This window comes from Aspergillus welwitschiae, assembly GCF_003344945.1.
Source record: "Aspergillus welwitschiae strain CBS 139.54b unplaced genomic scaffold BDQ94scaffold_46, whole genome shotgun sequence".
Lineage (NCBI taxonomy): Eukaryota > Fungi > Ascomycota > Eurotiomycetes > Eurotiales > Aspergillaceae > Aspergillus > Aspergillus welwitschiae.
The window spans coordinates 162,585-179,158 of record NW_020798740.1 but is presented as its reverse complement, the minus strand read 5'-3'; the positions used below and the strand labels follow the sequence as shown (position 1 = coordinate 179,158).

Below are 16,574 nucleotides of genomic sequence, written 5' to 3'. Positions count from 1 at the left end.
CAGCCCAACATAAGAAATAACCCCACAAAAGAAATAATATAATAAAAATATCAAGTTGTTGAAACAACCGTCTCCCTCCCCCCCTTCCACCCCCCATCATACACCCCATTACTACTATTCCCATCCGTCCCATTCCCATTCCCGGTACTCCTCGCCGCATGACTAACCTCCCACTCGCCCGGCGGAAGCATCATCTGCTCATCACTAACCGTATTCCACTGCGTATCCGGCAACGACAATGGATGCTTGAACTTCCGTCTCTTGTTCTTGCTATTGTCGGTACCTGAATGCGCTGCTCCCTCTGATAACGGATAGCTCTGTGAGCTGCCCTTGGTGCCTTTGGTGGACATGTACCAGCCTGCTCGCATCGCTAGCCGCCGACACATCGGGTAGATCATGGGCGCGTTGCCGATTATTACCGCTACGAAGGTCTCGCGACAGGCCCAGCTGCCGGCTTGGGAGGCACCGTTGGCGCCGGCCTGTTTATCAGGGTGTCAGTGAGTGGTGGTGTTGGATAAAGGGGGGTTAGGGAAGGGGTGACATACAGTGACGATCAACACACAACGCAGAATGCCACACGCCATGACAAAGGTACCGCCACTGAAAAGGATAAGGAGCTCAAGTTTCTCGCGCCAGGGGAGACGGGCTTTGAAGAGGATCTGGGTAAAAAAACAAATTAGTCTTGGCTGTGTATATATATATATACTTGTTAAGAGTGAGGGAATGACATACAGGGGTCGGGATGGAAATCAAATACACGTCCGTAGCAACATTCAACACCACCGTCACGTAAACATCAATATGCGAGACAGCCGGCTGACAATAGTTCCCCGGGTTGGGGTTGATCTGCCAGTTCTTTTGGATGGGGTGACATCCGACCAGGATGCTGAGGATAACAGCGATGTAGGTGACTGCGATGAGGACGTAGGCGATGCGGATGCGGATGTGCATGTTGATGAGGCCGGCCCTATTACCATACACCATTAGTATATTGTTGTTGGGTGGGAGGGGGAAGTGCTGATGGGGCGCATACGTCAATCGAGAGTAAAACACAGCCATGCACGACTTGAGCAGCCACAACAACGTGGTATACAGCGACCACCCTAATACCTGGGTCTTGGACCCCCCAACCCGCAAATGGTACTCCTCTGAAGACGGCGAGAGCGCGGCGCGCTCAGCGTCCGTCATGGCATTGTTGGCGAGACCTTTCCACCAAGCGCTGACGCAGTAGGCGGCGCCTGTTTCGAGACCGTATACTACCTGTCACATCATGACTTATCAGCACGCTTATTCCATTAAGAGGCGTCGGAAGATGGTGGCGGGGAGAGAGGCACATACCCCCGCCAACGGCATCAAATAATCATCGAGCATAAAGTTCTTCCAGCCGGCGGTGAACCATCGTGCAACGATGCGAATGGCGATGGTGACGATGGCAATAGCTAGGAGGGTGAATGCCTCGACAGCGAAGTCATCGCCTGCCATGACTGACAGATGACAGAGAGTGTGAAAGAGAGTGTGGGAATGAGTGGACCTGTGGATCAATTCACAAAAGACAAGACAAACAGGAGAACAAGACTAAGAGGGTATACTATGTATTAATATATCCCCAATCATCAACAACCCAGCGACTGACTGACTGCCTGCAGTGTCGGCCTGTTCTAAATTTTGGCATTGAAGTTGACAGTCGGCACGCACGGTTCATAATCATCACCCGGCATAACATCCGACCCAAGCGAGTGGTTCCGTGCTCCCTATTTTTTATTTTTCTTTTCTCCCTGCTTGTCGTTCTGTCTCCTGACAGGGGAGAGCCCGAAGTACGATGCAGTAGTTTGGTGGCACTTAAGCCAGATAGGGAGGCGACTGGCCACACACCATGCTAGACTGAAACTACGGGGACCAGGTTCTTTGTAATTTCCGAAAGGCCATACTAGACTATACTAAGCATCAGGCCAGCCCAGAAACAAGGCAAGGCAAGGCCAGGCCGTGTACCGTTGCGCGGGAAGGCCAGGAAGCCATGGCCCAGTTCGTGTGTGTGTGTGTGTGTGTGTGTGTGTGTGTGTGTGTGTGTGTGTGGACGGGGCGATTAGGGAGTGGAGATGGGAGGAAAGATGAGGGTGAAGAAAAGACGAACGCTATAATTACCGGATAGAGACAGAGATCAGCGGGGGGAGGGGGGAATGGATCACGGAGGCATCGAGCAGACGGTAGTTGGTCAGTACTTTGGGCACAGAGCACAATTTACGGATAGCCGATCAGCACAGACCCAGAAATTGAGTCGCAGGATGCAAAGGCTGCATGACATATCGATAATGCGGGTGTATGCATCAACTATTGAATCTGAATATTGAGTTTATCGCATAAATCAGATAGAGATGCAGGACAGTGAGGCAGGGAAGCGGACGGACAAGTCAATTGCAACTAAGACAAAGTTCTGACGATCCAGGAATCAACCAAAGCTGTCATCCTGTCAAGTGAATCACCGGCCGAACTCTGAACATTGGGACCAAATCCTCACACTCCGCCCGGTGGAGCTGGGATTCATAACCCTAACTATCAAAAGAAATCAGGACCACCAAACTAGTGCCCGCGCCGGCCGTCGCTTGCGATCAGCCAACAAATGAACGGCTTTCTACACCCCCATTCCTCGTACTTAGTTGAGGATTCTGCAATTTCCTCGGAAGTCTACTCTCATCTTCCGCCCTTTGCAGACCAATCTAGTCCCTCTTTTTTTCTCCGTCCCTTTCCTCTCTACTCCGTACTATTCCTCTTTTCAATCGCTGAACCCGTAGACCAGCCACTAGTAACGGAGTAAATCCATCCCATATGCAGCCAAGACAGGGAGAGACGACGGGATTAAAACCCGCGATCGGCGGGTTTCCAACGGTCGTCCTGCCCCCCCCTCCCCTCTCTCTCTCCCCATTCTTTTCTTGGGTGTTTGTGTTAGTATAAATCGCTGGCTAACTGCTGGCTGCCTGCCTGTGTGTGGCCCGCTCCACTTGAGGAAATGCTTGTGAGCGTGGTTTGTGTTACATTAGCTACGTTACAAAGTACTACATTATTGACTAATTACGGACTGGCATTCTTGCCTTGTCTTTCTTTTTGCTATTGTCTCCCACGGTTCTCTTCCTTTTGATCCTTCTCTCAATTCCACTTTATTCACAGCCTACGGATTCGTCATTCATCCACTATGGGGTCATCAGTGGAAATGGAATCCGTCGATCTCGTTATTGTCGGAGCAGGTATTTTCCACCTTCCCTCCTCCATCCATTCATCCTTCCGTCTATCCCTTGCATGCCTCTTCCCGTCTCATTCCCTTCCCCCAATGTCGCGCTCTCCATCATCTACCCCCCTCCTTCTCTCAATACATACACAAGACTAACAAGCCTCTGTAAAAAGGATGGTCCGGCCTCTCCGCCCTCAAAACCTACCACGAGGTGCACCCCACCGCCCGCATCCTCCTGCTGGATAGCGCCACCACCATCGGCGGCGTCTGGGCCGCCCACCGCCTCTACAAGGGCCTCAAATCCAACAACATGCTGGGCACCTACGAATACAGCGACTTCCCCATGGACAGCGCCACCTTCGGCGTGAAGCCAGGCGAACATATCCCCGGCCACGTGCTGCACCAGTACCTCAATGCATACGTGGATCACTTCAACCTTCGGGATATGATCCGACTAGAGACGAAGGTGGAGGTCGTGGAGCATGTGGATGAGGATGGAAGTTGGACGCTCACCACCTCCCCTACTTCTTCCTCTGACATTGAGAAGAAAGACAGCATCCACACGAAGAAACTCCTCCTCGCAACAGGAATGACCTCCCGACCCTTCCTCCCCCACTTCCCCGGACAAGAAACCTACCCCCACCCCATCACCCACACCGGCACTCTCCTCCCCCACCAAGCCACCCTCTTCCAGAAAGATAGGAAAGTAGTCATCTACGGCGGTACCAAATCCGCCTGGGATGCCGTGCACACCGCCGCCACGTCCGGGGCCAACGTGACCTGGATCATCCGATCCACGGGCCACGGGCCTACCTGGATGTCTCCGCCGTACGTGACTCCTTTGAAGAGATGGTTCGAGAAGCTGCTCACCACGCGACTTCTCACATGGTTCTCGCCGTGTATCTGGGGCGATGCAGACGGGTGTTCTGGTATCCGATGGTTCCTGCATTCTACCTGGTTAGGACGGAAGATCGTAAATGCGTTCTGGGCCGTGCTGACGAACGACCTACTAACCCTGAACAACTACGATGGCCACGAGGAAACGAAGAAGTTGAAGCCGTGGATAAGTCCGTTCTGGGTTGCTAGTGGACTGAGCATCTTGAACTACGAGACTGATTTCTATTCTCTGATACGGGAGGGTAAGGTCCGGGTGGTGATCGATGAGATTATGGAGCTTACGGAAGGTGGCGGCATCTCTCTTGGTGATTCCGGGGAGGTGGTGCAGAGTGAGGGGCTGATTTGTGCCACGGGCTGGGAGGCGACGCCGAATATGGAATTTAGACCTGCGGAGATTGAGAGGGACTTGGGGTTCCCTTGGGCGGAGGATTACCTGGCGACGCCGATGGTGAAGAGGGCAGATCAGGAGATCTTGACGCGGTTCCCGAAGCTAAGGGAATCGCTCAGTGTCGGGGTCAATGCGAAGGAGGATTATCGCCCCTTGGCGAAGGGGGCACCCGCTACGGCGAAACATCCGTTCCGGTTGGTACGGTTCATGGTGCCGGCGGCGTTTATGAAGGAGCGGTCGGTGGCGGTGCTGGGGACGCCGATGACGGTGAATACGCCGCTGATTGCGCAGGTGCAGGCGCTGTGGGTGGCGGCGTTTATGGGAGATGGGATGGGGGTGAAGGCGCGGGAGACGTGTCCGGAGGAGTTGAAGAAGGGACTACTAACAGAAGGAGAGGTGGACGGGGACGTGGTGTGGGAGATGGCGCTGCATACGCAATTCGGGAAATATCGGTGCCCGGGAGGGTTTGGAAAGAGGAATCTAGATACCGTCTTTGATACGTTGCCGTATATTGATCTGTTGTTGCAGGATTTGGGGCTGGATTGGCGGCGGAAGGGGAGTCTGAAGTGGTTGAAGCCGTATGGGATGGAGGATTATAAGGGGTTGGTGGAGGAGTGGTTGAAATGATCTATCTCTCCATAACTTATCTTAGTAGTACTAGTAGTACCTTTTGTGAATAGGCAACTTGAATACGTGTGTGCGTGTCCATTTCAGCTGCAACTTGTTGACTAACACTACAACCTGAATCCTTCAAATACAGCTACTCCACCATCCAGTCTCTGGCCCTCCACTGTCCCCGAGACTACCCCGTTCCATCGGAAATAGTCCTTCCCATCGCCGGCCACCTCCACTGTACCTTGGATCTGCAGATCCACGCCAGACATCATCACGTCCACGGTATAGCTGCTCGATGTCATCCGCTCCTGGATGCTGATGATGCTCGTGCGACACCCGGACTGCACTACCTTGCCGTCACGGGCCAAGTAGGCGCTTCTGATCGGCGTGGTGGAGTTGTCGGCTCCCACTCGAGGCGTGTACTGCAGCCACACCAACGAGTAGGATCCGATATGCACATGGCCCCAGGACCAGGTCTTGACGGTATTCTGGAAGGGCCGATTCCCCCAATTCTGACACTATCAGGCACAGACCAGAATCAAGTGAAAGGAGAGAAGGAGGAGGCTACCTTATCATGGTACCCATACCCCGTAAACTGCAATTTCTCCCCATCGACCATCAAGTCCACCGTGGCATGCGAGTCCGGCACCCTACTCACCCATCCCAAGCCCTCGCCAAGCCCCAACGCACGATTGACCTGTTCAGGTGTCGAGCAAGGTAGAAGCGGCGGAGTAGGCTACCATCATTATCGTTAGGTAACCGGCATCTATCTTCTTCTCAGAAGGTATACTCACGTTACGCAATTGAATACTCCCATTCACGCGCGACCCCTGCCACCCCACCCATGCCTCGTACCCCGATTCCTTTCCGGACCACCCCCCTGTCCCTTCCCAACCCCCCGAGTTGACATCGCGGTCGCCCATCACCGACGCATCAATCGGAACGGCATTCTGGACAACGGTGGTGCCATTCGGCAAGGTAGCCCATGCGTAGGTGAGCAGGACAGACGACGAATTAGGCGGGACAGCAGGAAAGGCTGGGGCGGTGGTAGTGAAGAAAGTGAGCACAACGGAGGCGTTGGGATTAGCGGACGAGACGGCGTCAAAGTACCACCATTCGAAGACTGTGGTGTTGACTTCAGATAACTTGGGAGCCTCCAGGTCAGCAAGGGCTGTAGAGTCAGGGACGAATTCGACATGCACGGGATAGTCGACTGGGGTGGGGTTGATGTCTTTGAGGTATTGCGCGGTGCTGGTTAGGGCTATCGCGGCAAGAAGGAGAAGGGGACGCATGTTTGGTGATGGTGATGGTATAAATGATGTCGCGATTCAATCAATCTGTCTGTCAGGAGGGGGCTGGCAACAGCGGACACTTGTCGACAATAGTAGCAGCTTTTATGGGCGTGGACGTGTACGGACACCCATTGCAGCGGTGGGTGAGACACCAGGCGGAGTAGTAATGCTTCCGGCGACCCTGGATACCCCTAGCTGACAGGGCAGTCGCTCATGTGCCACCCCAAACATCCCCAATCTGAGTCAGAGCCAATGGAGAAGGATAGAGACAGAGATAAGTAAAAAAGTAAATAACAAACGAATCAATCCATACACGCTGGCCAACGCCTCTACTTACATACGTATACATGAATCAGGCTGCCCGACGCTGATGCCATCCCGAACAAGCAAACAATCAACAATCCGGTCCCAACCTGTCCCGTCAGAAATAAGTCACAGTCAATACAAACTCGCCGTCCAGAGTAGCTGGTCAATCAAATACAATAACGACCCTCCATCAACTCCTGAACATGCGATAAACGCCAATCCCTGTCTCAGTGCTGTCCATTCGATTCGTCACTTCGATCCTCCTCCTTCACTCCGTGCTCCCCTGGCTTCAGGCCATCAGAGCCGTCTTTTCCGCAGCCTTTCACAAGGATGTGTCGCTGTACACACATGTTAGACCCGATCATTTGTAAGCAGAATGTAAGTAAGAATCTCACCTTTAGCGCGTCCTTGCGCGAAAAGCTCTTGTCACAGTGGGTGCACGGGAACGGCTTCACCGAGAGGTGAATTCGCTTATGCCGCTTCAAGTCATGGTTGCGGTTGAAGCTTTGTGGACACTGGTCACACTTGAACGGTCGGTCGTTGGTGGGTCCGGGAGCGCCGTGACCTGGATGGGGTGGGTGACCCCCATACAACTGCTGCATCTGCTGCATATTGGCCACGTGCCCACTGTTGTACCCAGGCAATCCAGGCAGCACCCCGGACTGCAGGTTTCCGGTAAGTGACATCTGCCCGTTCGGATTGTGCACATTCGTCCAGATGGGTCCGTTCATCGCCGGAAGCGAATATGACGGCCATGGCTGCCGTTGATAATTCAAGTGGTGCGAGGGGTGCGGATTTGATGCCACCCGATTGGGCACGATTCCCTGTTGTCCGTACGGCGAATAGCCGCCCGGCGGGCTGGCCAGTTGCTGGATAGTGCCATACGCTGGGGCAGACGATGATTTGACCATGTAGGGGTCGTTCGAAGGAAGGGGATGCGGCGACGGCGCTGGATTAGGCAACGGGTTGTGTGCTGACAACATTGCGTGTGTCATGGCATGATGTTGTTGAGGAGCACCCGCCTGAACAGGTGCAGTAGAGGAGACCGAGGCAGATTGGTGAAACGGAGGCAAATGATTCATCTCGTATGGCTGGGTGATATGCTCGGTGCCTGGAGTCGACGTGGCAGGATTGCGATTCAGGGAGTTCACCGACGGGGAGAAGGTGTCTCGACTTGGATAGGACACCACACTTGAGTTCCACGACTGACGGGCGGCTGCTGCCCCTGACCCACTCTGGTATGCGCTCTGGCTTTGCCAGTACGGTGCCAACTCCGGATTTGTGGGTGCCGTGGTGGTGGCTGTGTGCGAGGTCGTAGCAGGAAGAGTTTCGCCAGATTGGGTGGTTGCTGGTGGTGTAAGGAGGTTGCTGACGCTGGGGTTGATGGGCGGAGGATTGTGATGGGCGTACTTGACGCTGGTCTGAAAGTTGGGTGCAGGAAGCTCAAAGCTGGGTAAAGTCGGGGCCGCAGGACGACGCGAGTTCAACGGCTGGTGGTTCAGCGCATCGAGCGCCGTCCCCATGCCTGGAGGGGGGATCGCGAGGGCAGCCAGGTTGGCGGATGTCTCGCGTGAGAAGCTCGAGGAAGGAAATAAATCACCCACTACCACTGGAGAGGGCGTGGCCAAGGTGCTGGACAGATGTCCTGAGAAGGCGACCGAGTCAGATCCAAGGGTCCAGTATCGACTGCCAGACAGGCCACCGGCAATGTCTGGAGGATCCAGGAGGGGCGATCGGATCGCGATCAGCGATCTGAGTCTGCAACGGGGGTGGTCCTGGGAGATCGACCGTAGGTATGATGCTGGACGGGTACCACCTGTGTCGGTTGTTTCACGATCGACGAAGAAGATTTCACGTCAGGTTGGATTGGCCCCAATGTTTTTATCCAGAAGTCATATCCTTTCCGATGGAGCGAGAGTGCTGATGCGACAGACGGATCAAGCGCGAAAACGGCAATGGAGATAGATCGACGAGGTATGTTGGATAATAGGATAGGTATATTGCGAATGAGAAGCTAGTCAAGACAACGGCATGATCTTTTTTTTTCCGTCTCCAGGCAGGCCAACGCGCCCTCACGCGATGCGCACGAGAGAAGACAGAAAATAGTTATATGTTGATGTGGATGTGGATGCGCGATGAAGATCTGGCGGAATGACAGTTTAGAGTACCATGGACGGCAGTCGAATGGCAGCGGGGATGGTAGGATCCGGCGCGCGTAGAGCGAGATTTAGGAGGGCGGGAAGGGAAGATTGGCGGGCGGAGTCGGAGTCGGGAGTTTGTGGTGGACGGTTTGGTTTGGTGGGAGCTGAAAGAGTGGGAATTAGTGGTGAAGATCGGACGAGTCGTGGGTGGCGCTGATGGTGGAGGGAAGATGCTAGTTAGATAGGCTTGCACGGCAGGGGAGGGAGAGGAGAAAAGAAAACCGAAGTCGTGAAAAGACAACGAAGGGAAGGGGGGGAAAGTTCAGGGAGGGAGATCTTTTATTGTTCGTGGGAAACGAGAAAGAAAGAAAGCAGAGAGACTCGGGTTGGAGGTGAATATGAATAATAATATGGATTATTTGCTGATGGGCGAAAATGGGGAGGACCAAACAAGCCGGGAATGGAGACGTATCCAGACCAGTCCAGCGCCGGGTCTGGCCAGCGCGGGGGTTGAGTTCACGCCGGGAAAAAATACCAGGGAGAACATACCCACCCTGACGGTCCGATAATGACTAACTCCCTCTCCTTCACGCGATTTTTTTTTTTCTTTTCTCTATTTATTTGTTTATTTTTTTTTGGATGATGGGCTTGAATTCTACTTATCTACGGAGCACTACAGGATAGGATGAGAAAAAAGGAGAACTGGTTAGATACAGAGCATGACATCCATCCTGTACTCACGCAGGACTATCCCAATTCGACCTTCATTTTGTGGTAATAATATCATTATTATTCTTCTTATTCCCATTCCTATTATTCATCCCATCAGCAGTCAATTAAAAGAAATAGAAAATCAAAATAAGAAAAAAAGAACAATATTCTTCTCAATCAGCAGACTCCAAAAAGCAGCATCCAAAGCAGCTAGTCTGGTCCGACCGCATGGAGTGGAGGATTCCCAATCGGGGCCAAGGCCCAACCAAAATTTCAGCAGAAATGAATGAAATGGATGAATGAATGCTTGCTTGTTGCTGCACTTTTCTTTTCTCGAAATGTATTTAGTTATTTAGTATACTTATTTTTAAACACAACTCTCACTGTCTGGTTTTTTTATTTTTTCTTAGGGAGAGATTATTTATTCCTTTTCCCTTCATGTAACCCGTAAAAAAGTCTATTCAGGCAGAAAGCAAATCTCCCCTCCATGAGGTGAAACATAGAAGTAGAGAAGAAAAGAAAAGAAAATCATCATTCGGAGAGCACACAGAGAAAGAGAAAGAAAGACAAGCCCAGCCGCGCCCGGACAGGCCCAGGACGTTCCGCCGGTAATATTGAAAGGAACCATTGACAACAAACTTTCCTACCTGACTGAACCTTACCAGTCACTCACTCGCTCAAATCACTCTCCCTCCCTCGCTAGGTCACCCTGAACCACACCCGGATGGAGCCATTCTCCCGGTCCAACCACCCCCAGCGCAACTGACTATCGACCACTTAAGCCTAGCCTAGCAATTCCTAAGCTAAGCCGAACCAACGACGACGGCTCGCTAAAACACACTTGAGCCAGTCCCAGAATCCAATCCCTCGACGCCTGATCAACGGCAACGTGGTTGACAGGGCTCGTCCAGGCGCCCAAGCTGTTTCCGTTCCACCTTTGGCGCTTCCCACGGTCGAGGGGGGCGACTCGGTTAGTCGGCCACCTACTAGTAGTAATCAGTCCTCCACTGAACATAGATAGCTTAGTAGTTGATCATAGATGTCTTAGCAGATAAATAATCAATAATCTACTCATGATGAGCAGGAGCTCTCCCTCATTCCAGTCATTTCCCTTTCCCCCTCAATATCCTCCAGATGAGACGAGATATGGACATAATTTACCTCGTCTCGCCCGACAAATAGAATCGTCCAGACCTTCTTCTGCAGATGGACTTGACCCGAAAAGGGCCAGAATCAATGGTGCCAGAAAACCGGTTAGCCCTCCCAGAATCCCTTTCGGGTCTAGTCGCTCCGCCGTATTGTTTATCCAATCTCACACTGCCTTTTTCGCTGGGGATTTGCTGATTGCCCCCTTTGGCAGCTTCTCAGGAAACAAAACAAAAGTCACTGTACTTTACACCGTACTTCTGTTCTGTGCCTTCTCCACATCCTTCCCTCCCTCCTTTTTAGATTTTTTTTTTTTTCTAAAACCCTACTTTTTATTCCCCCTCCTCCATTACTCCATACGGATCTTGGGATCGTAAAAACTAGGTTGGCTGTATGTATGTATAGATAGGCATGTGGAGCGCCGTCCCGGCTGGACGATCGGCCACCCCGACCCAGCAGGGAATGCTGGCCACTGTTGCCCTGTTTGGTGGAGTTTAGAATAAGCTTAGCCCTCTGCGTCGGGGGTAGCGATCAGAGAGGAGGGGAAGGGGAAAAAAGGGGGGGTTTCTCCAGATCGACGGTGGATGGTCGGGAGAATTAACAACGATCAGACTGATGGCACGGATAGAGACACGTCCACCCAGGGTTCATCTCCCAGGGCACCAGGGGAGGAGAGGGGAAGAAGGAGCAAAAGAGGGCCAGCGAACAGGCCATTTACGGAGTACACGCCATGGCCAATCGACGTGGACCAGCAGCAATCAACACCAGACCAAAAGAAATCAAAAATACCAAACGAACAAAAAAAAAAAGAAGAAGAATCGAAAAAGCAAAGCACGGGGGACCCGAAAAGGGGCAGGCAAGCGATCGTTGCTCCTTGCGTCGAGGAATGCATGACAGATGCCGGGCGGTGGAGGACACAGCTGAGGCTGATCGGGTCGGGGCGAAAGGATGGGGGAGGAGGAAAGCCATGGCGGTCCCTCAGTGCTGGTAAGCATCATAATTTTTGGAATCCATAATTATTAGAAACATTATCGGCAATAATTAGCTGGCCGGCAGGGCACACAATTGGCAGCTGGGGGAGATTATTCTTAGCTGAGCAGCCCGCGACCGACCGACGTACGGAGAATTACTTGGGTATAGCTCGACGGGGAGATCCACCAATGGAACATTCTACGTCCTGGGGAGGGGAAGATGTCCTAGTATGGTGTCCAATGAAGGAGATGATATGACTAGAGAAAGATAACTACCATCACTAATCGAAATATCATCAGGTTGGATGAAACAATATATCGGGACCCAAAGGGAAAGGTGGTTTCTCGATCCAAGGTTGATGGGGTTTTTTGTTTTTTGGTACCTCGTATCCGTCGGCCATCGACTGCTCTGGCCTGGGCCCTGCTCTCACGCACGGACACTGCGTCCCGGCCCTCATCCCAATGCACTTGCGCAGGAAAACCCATTCTCCGTCAAAGGCAAACGGTCCCTGGTCCGCTTCTTCCATTCCACGGCCAAGGTCACCTGTTCTTTCCTGGGACCCTGGCTCTGAACGGGGGATAGACCCCCGATCGCTTGAGGATGAGATTCCAATCAGTCTGTCCCATTCCTCCGAGGATCCCCCCAACTTCCAATACGAGCGCATATTGGACCGCCCACGATAGGGTTGTTGGCACTTGTCAGTCTTGCGGGCCATCCACCCATTCATTCCCCCGAGCGAGGAAGAACCAAGCGATAGGCAGGGACAAGTCTGACCAGAGTTTCGCGGATCCCGGTCCAGCACGATTGATTGGTGGATAGACCCGTGTCTGGCAGTACTCCGTATACTTCCATTACTCAAGTCCTCCCGTACTAAGTCACTATCCGTCTATCTGACACTACTTACTACTTGGTCTTAGCCTGAGTGGTTAACTCCCCATACAGACCGTCGCTCTGGATATTTTACCTACACCTTTTTTCTTTTTGTTTTCCCCCAGGTGGTACAGCGTCGATACGCCCGGTACTAGCGCCTTGGAAGGAGAGTCTGCACTGGCTGGCTCGGGCTTCGGGTGTGGCCCACTAACCCCATCCGGGCGTTAGCGTTTGACTCTTCCCTCCGTGATGCCCCACCTGACTTGCCTGGTCGGCCTGCATCTTGGGACAAAGCTGCCGGCCACTCAGGCGCCAGTCTTGCTTGACACGCGCAAGCTGTTCTACACCTACACTCTCTCGGTCACTTACTCGGTTCTGTTGTGCCTTCTGGGATTCTCAGAGGATTTGAATAACAGGACTTCATTAACTCATTAACTCTCTAGATATTAATTAACTTTAGCTTATGTAGTACTGTTTTCCGTATTGGTATTGTTTGTATGGGAACCCCGCTGACTATTCTCCGTATCTACTTGTATTCCAGATACGGAGATAGGCCTCGGATGGCTTCAGCATGGCTTCGTCAACCAGGTCAACCTAAATCACCGCCATCCGCGATGGTGTCAACAGTCGGGTTTCAAATCAATCCGCTGAAGAAACGCATATGCAAGCCCCGTGGACTACAAGATACCAATCACCGCAGTCATTGGTTCCCTCGGAAGGTTGCCAGACGAGAAGGATCCGTGGATTGACCATACCTACCTATCAATGAACCTCCCCCCGGCCTAGTATTAACGCTAAATAAGGCCCCCGTCCAAGGTACTTACTTACTGGAGTAGGAGACTACTGCCCCCTTGGGTAGTACCTTAGGTTCTCCTCTTCCTTTCTCCTCCTCCTCCTCCTCCTCCCCCCATGTCCTGGGTAGTGCGTGACCAGACCGCACAAACAAAGAGGCGCCGGAAATCACAAGCTTGGCCTCCTCTCCCTGGAACCTAACGGTCCACCATCTCTAGCCTTTCCCGACGGGAGGCGCGGCCAGCACCAGCCTGTCGGTATTGGCGGGGGTTTAGGGGTCGGGAGATCGAGGGCGGTGGCGGCCACGGTGACAGACGCATTAATAATCACGAAGTAAACTGTCTTCATCCCATCCATCCCTCCATCTCGACGCACTATTTAGCCAGTCATCCCAGTTTATCCTCCGTACGCATGCTACGCCATTCCATGTCATGCCATGCTGTATCCCCCCGGCAGTGGCTCGCAAGGGGGGTTCTCCTTGCCATTCCGTACAAGAAATAATCACCCCCTCCCCACCCAAATTGCGGACAAACAACCCTGCCCGGAAGCTACTCCTGTACGACTTGGTTCAATCTAGACAGACAGGGGGGTTCGATGGGTCAACTTGTAGCCAATGTGATCTGTGCATCGTCGATCAAAGCACATCTTTATGATCAGTCGTTTTTCGCCCCCTTCATCCATTTTTCAATCTACCAATCGCAGCGTGGAGCCTGCGAGATTATAGCCAGAAGGACTAACTGCCGACTAAAGGTCTTAGCCGCTCAGGAGAGCTGCTAGTGTGCATTGGCCTCGAAAAGGGTCTGCTCGGACGTTATCCGTCTGCAAGCTAGGAGATAGATAGATAGGAGATTGTAGCAGTCGGCAGATTCTACACCGCACTTGCCACTGTGACAATGACTAGAGTAGATTACGTGCCGCAGCCGATATCCCTTTCCGACCATGACAGATGTAGTTTACTTTGATAACTACTCCGTACTTACGATGAGTGAGATGGCGTCGTCGTCAACCCGACCAGGGATTGACAACATGTGATAGGCTCATGGCTATCGCTCTTGTCACGGTGTTCCTTGCACCCGTCTCCTAACCTTGCTGGCAACCTAGTTTTATACTTTTCGTTCCGGCTGGGGGCTAAGAGAGGTGCTTGGTCGCGCTAGATCCGCGAACATGATTTACCTACCCATCAGGCTTGGCTGCGCAGAGAGTTAGCTGCTGATAGGCGGACTGTGATGGATGAGGTGAATCATCAGTCGAACTTAAATTATGGGAATAGGAGAGATATCACTGTTTCAAGTTACATATGAGTGTAGATGTCGCGGCTGACACATTAACCACTCAGCTTATGGAGAGGCAAACTCAATGTTGGAAGTTTCTCTGAGATATTAGAAGAGCTTAATGCTAGACATAAGTACTATACCAACCTCAGCTTATACGCCAGACCGCATACACAAGTCTACATATGTTCCCGAAGGAAGAAGCCATGGGTGACTGACTAGCGGCGGCAATTGTCTACTCAAAAGTTAAACACAGTACGCCTTAAGCCTCACAGAACGCCAACACGTATTGTTATAACTCGTTACTTTGGTTCGGAATATGCTGAATACATTCACTGACTCGAGCCCTTTAGATCATCCTAACAAACAACTCTACCTCCGGAAACCAAGTCAACTAACATGTACTTTTTAAGCCACCACCACCGCAAAACAAGATTCTTCCATTTCTATCTTGAACGGCGTATTATAGACTCCACCAGAAAGGAAAGGAGAAGAGGAGGTTCGAGCTCAGGCTCTGTCCGGAAAGCTTGAAGCGGATTCAGTTTACGGACCTTACGCCATCCGGCCGGATGCTTGCTCAAGAGAGTTGTTTATTTGTTTGTATCTTTCCTGACGGGTCAGTAAGAAAAGTATAATTTGTTAACTGCTCATTGTCAAGTACTTTGTTCATATCAGGTTTCGGCTTTGCTGTGGATGAATCAATTGAAGTGAAGTTGCGGTCTAGAAGAACACTGTTCTTGGATGGTCATTAGCCAGTTACCTTGGAGCTGGACGTATTTTGTTACCCACTGATGAAGGGAATGACTCGCCTTGGAATGATCATTATTATGTGACACTCTTTTTCCAACTGATGGGTAAGTGAGTGAGCTAGTTTTGAGCAAAGAGGACTAAGCAGCTAGCCTCGCATCCTTCAGGAGCTTACTCCTGATTCATCTTAGTACCGCACACCATACAATCTCACACCCACCTTGGAGTAAGCAAGCAAGCAAGCAAGCACCATCGCATGGTGATTCCGTAAATTCCTCATGCAAGGCGTCAGTCAGTCAGTCAGTCAATGCGGGATAAACACACCAGACTAACCAACTAACTAACTAACTAACTACCAGGTGATCAATCCCTCTTAGTAGTTAACCACTGAATCCCCCCTATTCAATCACATTCCCTCACCACAGCCTGCCCGGTTATCTTACCGACACACTACTTACCCAACTAGTCACATACATACATACATACGCACTATCCATGCATGTCAGCCAAAGCTCCGTTCGCTCCGCTTTTCTTTTCCCTCTTTTTTTTTTCACTCATTCACATTACGATCAAACCCCGGATCCCGAGCAAAGCAAGAAAGCAAGCAAGTAAGCGATTCGCCACTAACACTCACAAACCCACCCCTAGTCCCCTTTTAGCTCGCCTAATCATCCGAGTGACAAGAAACGCCATGGCGAAAAGCCCGAGCCCAGTGCTGCAGGAAGCTTGATCTAGCTAGTATGGCATACTATAATACGGCTTGGCTTAGGCTGGCCTTATGGGGTGTAATAACACCGTTCGTTTACAATATACTAGGAGTATTATAGTGAGTATTATGTCGCATTGCTCCCGTGACATGACTAGGTCTTAGTAGGTGATTGTATACATTCCTAGTTGCAGAGTTTGTCCAATGGTGTAGACTGGCAGGACCTAGGTGCATAGTAAGGTAGATAGATTCACATGCCGAAGGAAGGAAGAAAAATTGATAACGGGCTTTGATCGGCCGGTCGGTCGGGGTTCCCCTGAACTGCATTGCAGTCAACCAATTCAGTTCACTTATGGGTTGGGGAGGGGGACCCCCTTGGGGCCCCGGTTTGTGCACGCTATAAGTGGCTTGGTTATACTGGGGGAGCTACTACTTATCAGAGGAGGTATCTCCGAGGCAGTGCGGGTGAGGTATAGGGATGTTACTTTGCTTCGCTC

General features: G+C 51.8%; 5 protein-coding genes across 5 annotated transcripts; 2 read left to right on the top strand and 3 right to left on the bottom strand.

Moving 5' to 3' along the window:
* Nucleotides 1-50: 50 nt before the first annotated feature.
* On the bottom strand, nt 51-1,482 carry BDQ94DRAFT_162892 (uncharacterized protein; the record flags this gene model as incomplete). Its single annotated transcript, XM_026769627.1, has 5 exons — nt 51-479; nt 546-659; nt 733-967; nt 1,034-1,260; nt 1,339-1,482. 5 exons carry the CDS (start codon nt 1,480-1,482, stop codon nt 51-53), a joined length of 1,149 nt encoding a protein of 382 aa, XP_026621385.1.
* Nucleotides 1,483-3,101: 1,619 nt separating this feature from the next.
* BDQ94DRAFT_99069 (flavin-binding monooxygenase-like protein) lies at nt 3,102-5,189 on the top strand. Its single transcript, XM_026776990.1, has 2 exons — nt 3,102-3,239; nt 3,397-5,189. The coding sequence occupies exons 1-2, from the start codon at nt 3,188-3,190 to the stop codon at nt 5,133-5,135; spliced, it is 1,791 nt and encodes a 596-aa protein (XP_026621384.1). The 5' UTR covers nt 3,102-3,187; the 3' UTR covers nt 5,136-5,189.
* On the bottom strand, nt 5,190-6,415 carry BDQ94DRAFT_183572 (uncharacterized protein; the record flags this gene model as incomplete). Its single annotated transcript, XM_026774449.1, has 3 exons — nt 5,190-5,635; nt 5,692-5,859; nt 5,918-6,415. 3 exons carry the CDS (start codon nt 6,413-6,415, stop codon nt 5,243-5,245), a joined length of 1,059 nt encoding a protein of 352 aa, XP_026621383.1. The 3' UTR covers nt 5,190-5,242.
* A 293-nt stretch (nt 6,416-6,708) lies between these two features.
* Nucleotides 6,709-8,567, bottom strand: BDQ94DRAFT_99040 (putative C2H2 finger domain protein). The gene is made up of 2 exons (XM_026776989.1): nt 7,117-8,567; nt 6,709-7,059 (listed from the first exon to the last, which is right to left on the bottom strand). Exons 1-2 carry the CDS (start codon nt 8,242-8,244, stop codon nt 6,949-6,951), a joined length of 1,239 nt encoding a protein of 412 aa, XP_026621382.1. The 5' UTR covers nt 8,245-8,567; the 3' UTR covers nt 6,709-6,948.
* Nucleotides 8,568-10,691: 2,124 nt separating this feature from the next.
* On the top strand, nt 10,692-12,002 carry BDQ94DRAFT_152221 (uncharacterized protein). Its single transcript, XM_026767924.1, has 2 exons — nt 10,692-10,826; nt 10,934-12,002. Exon 2 carries the CDS (start codon nt 11,304-11,306, stop codon nt 11,733-11,735), a length of 432 nt encoding a protein of 143 aa, XP_026621381.1. The 5' UTR covers nt 10,692-10,826; nt 10,934-11,303; the 3' UTR covers nt 11,736-12,002.
* Nucleotides 12,003-16,574: the final 4,572 nt, after the last annotated feature.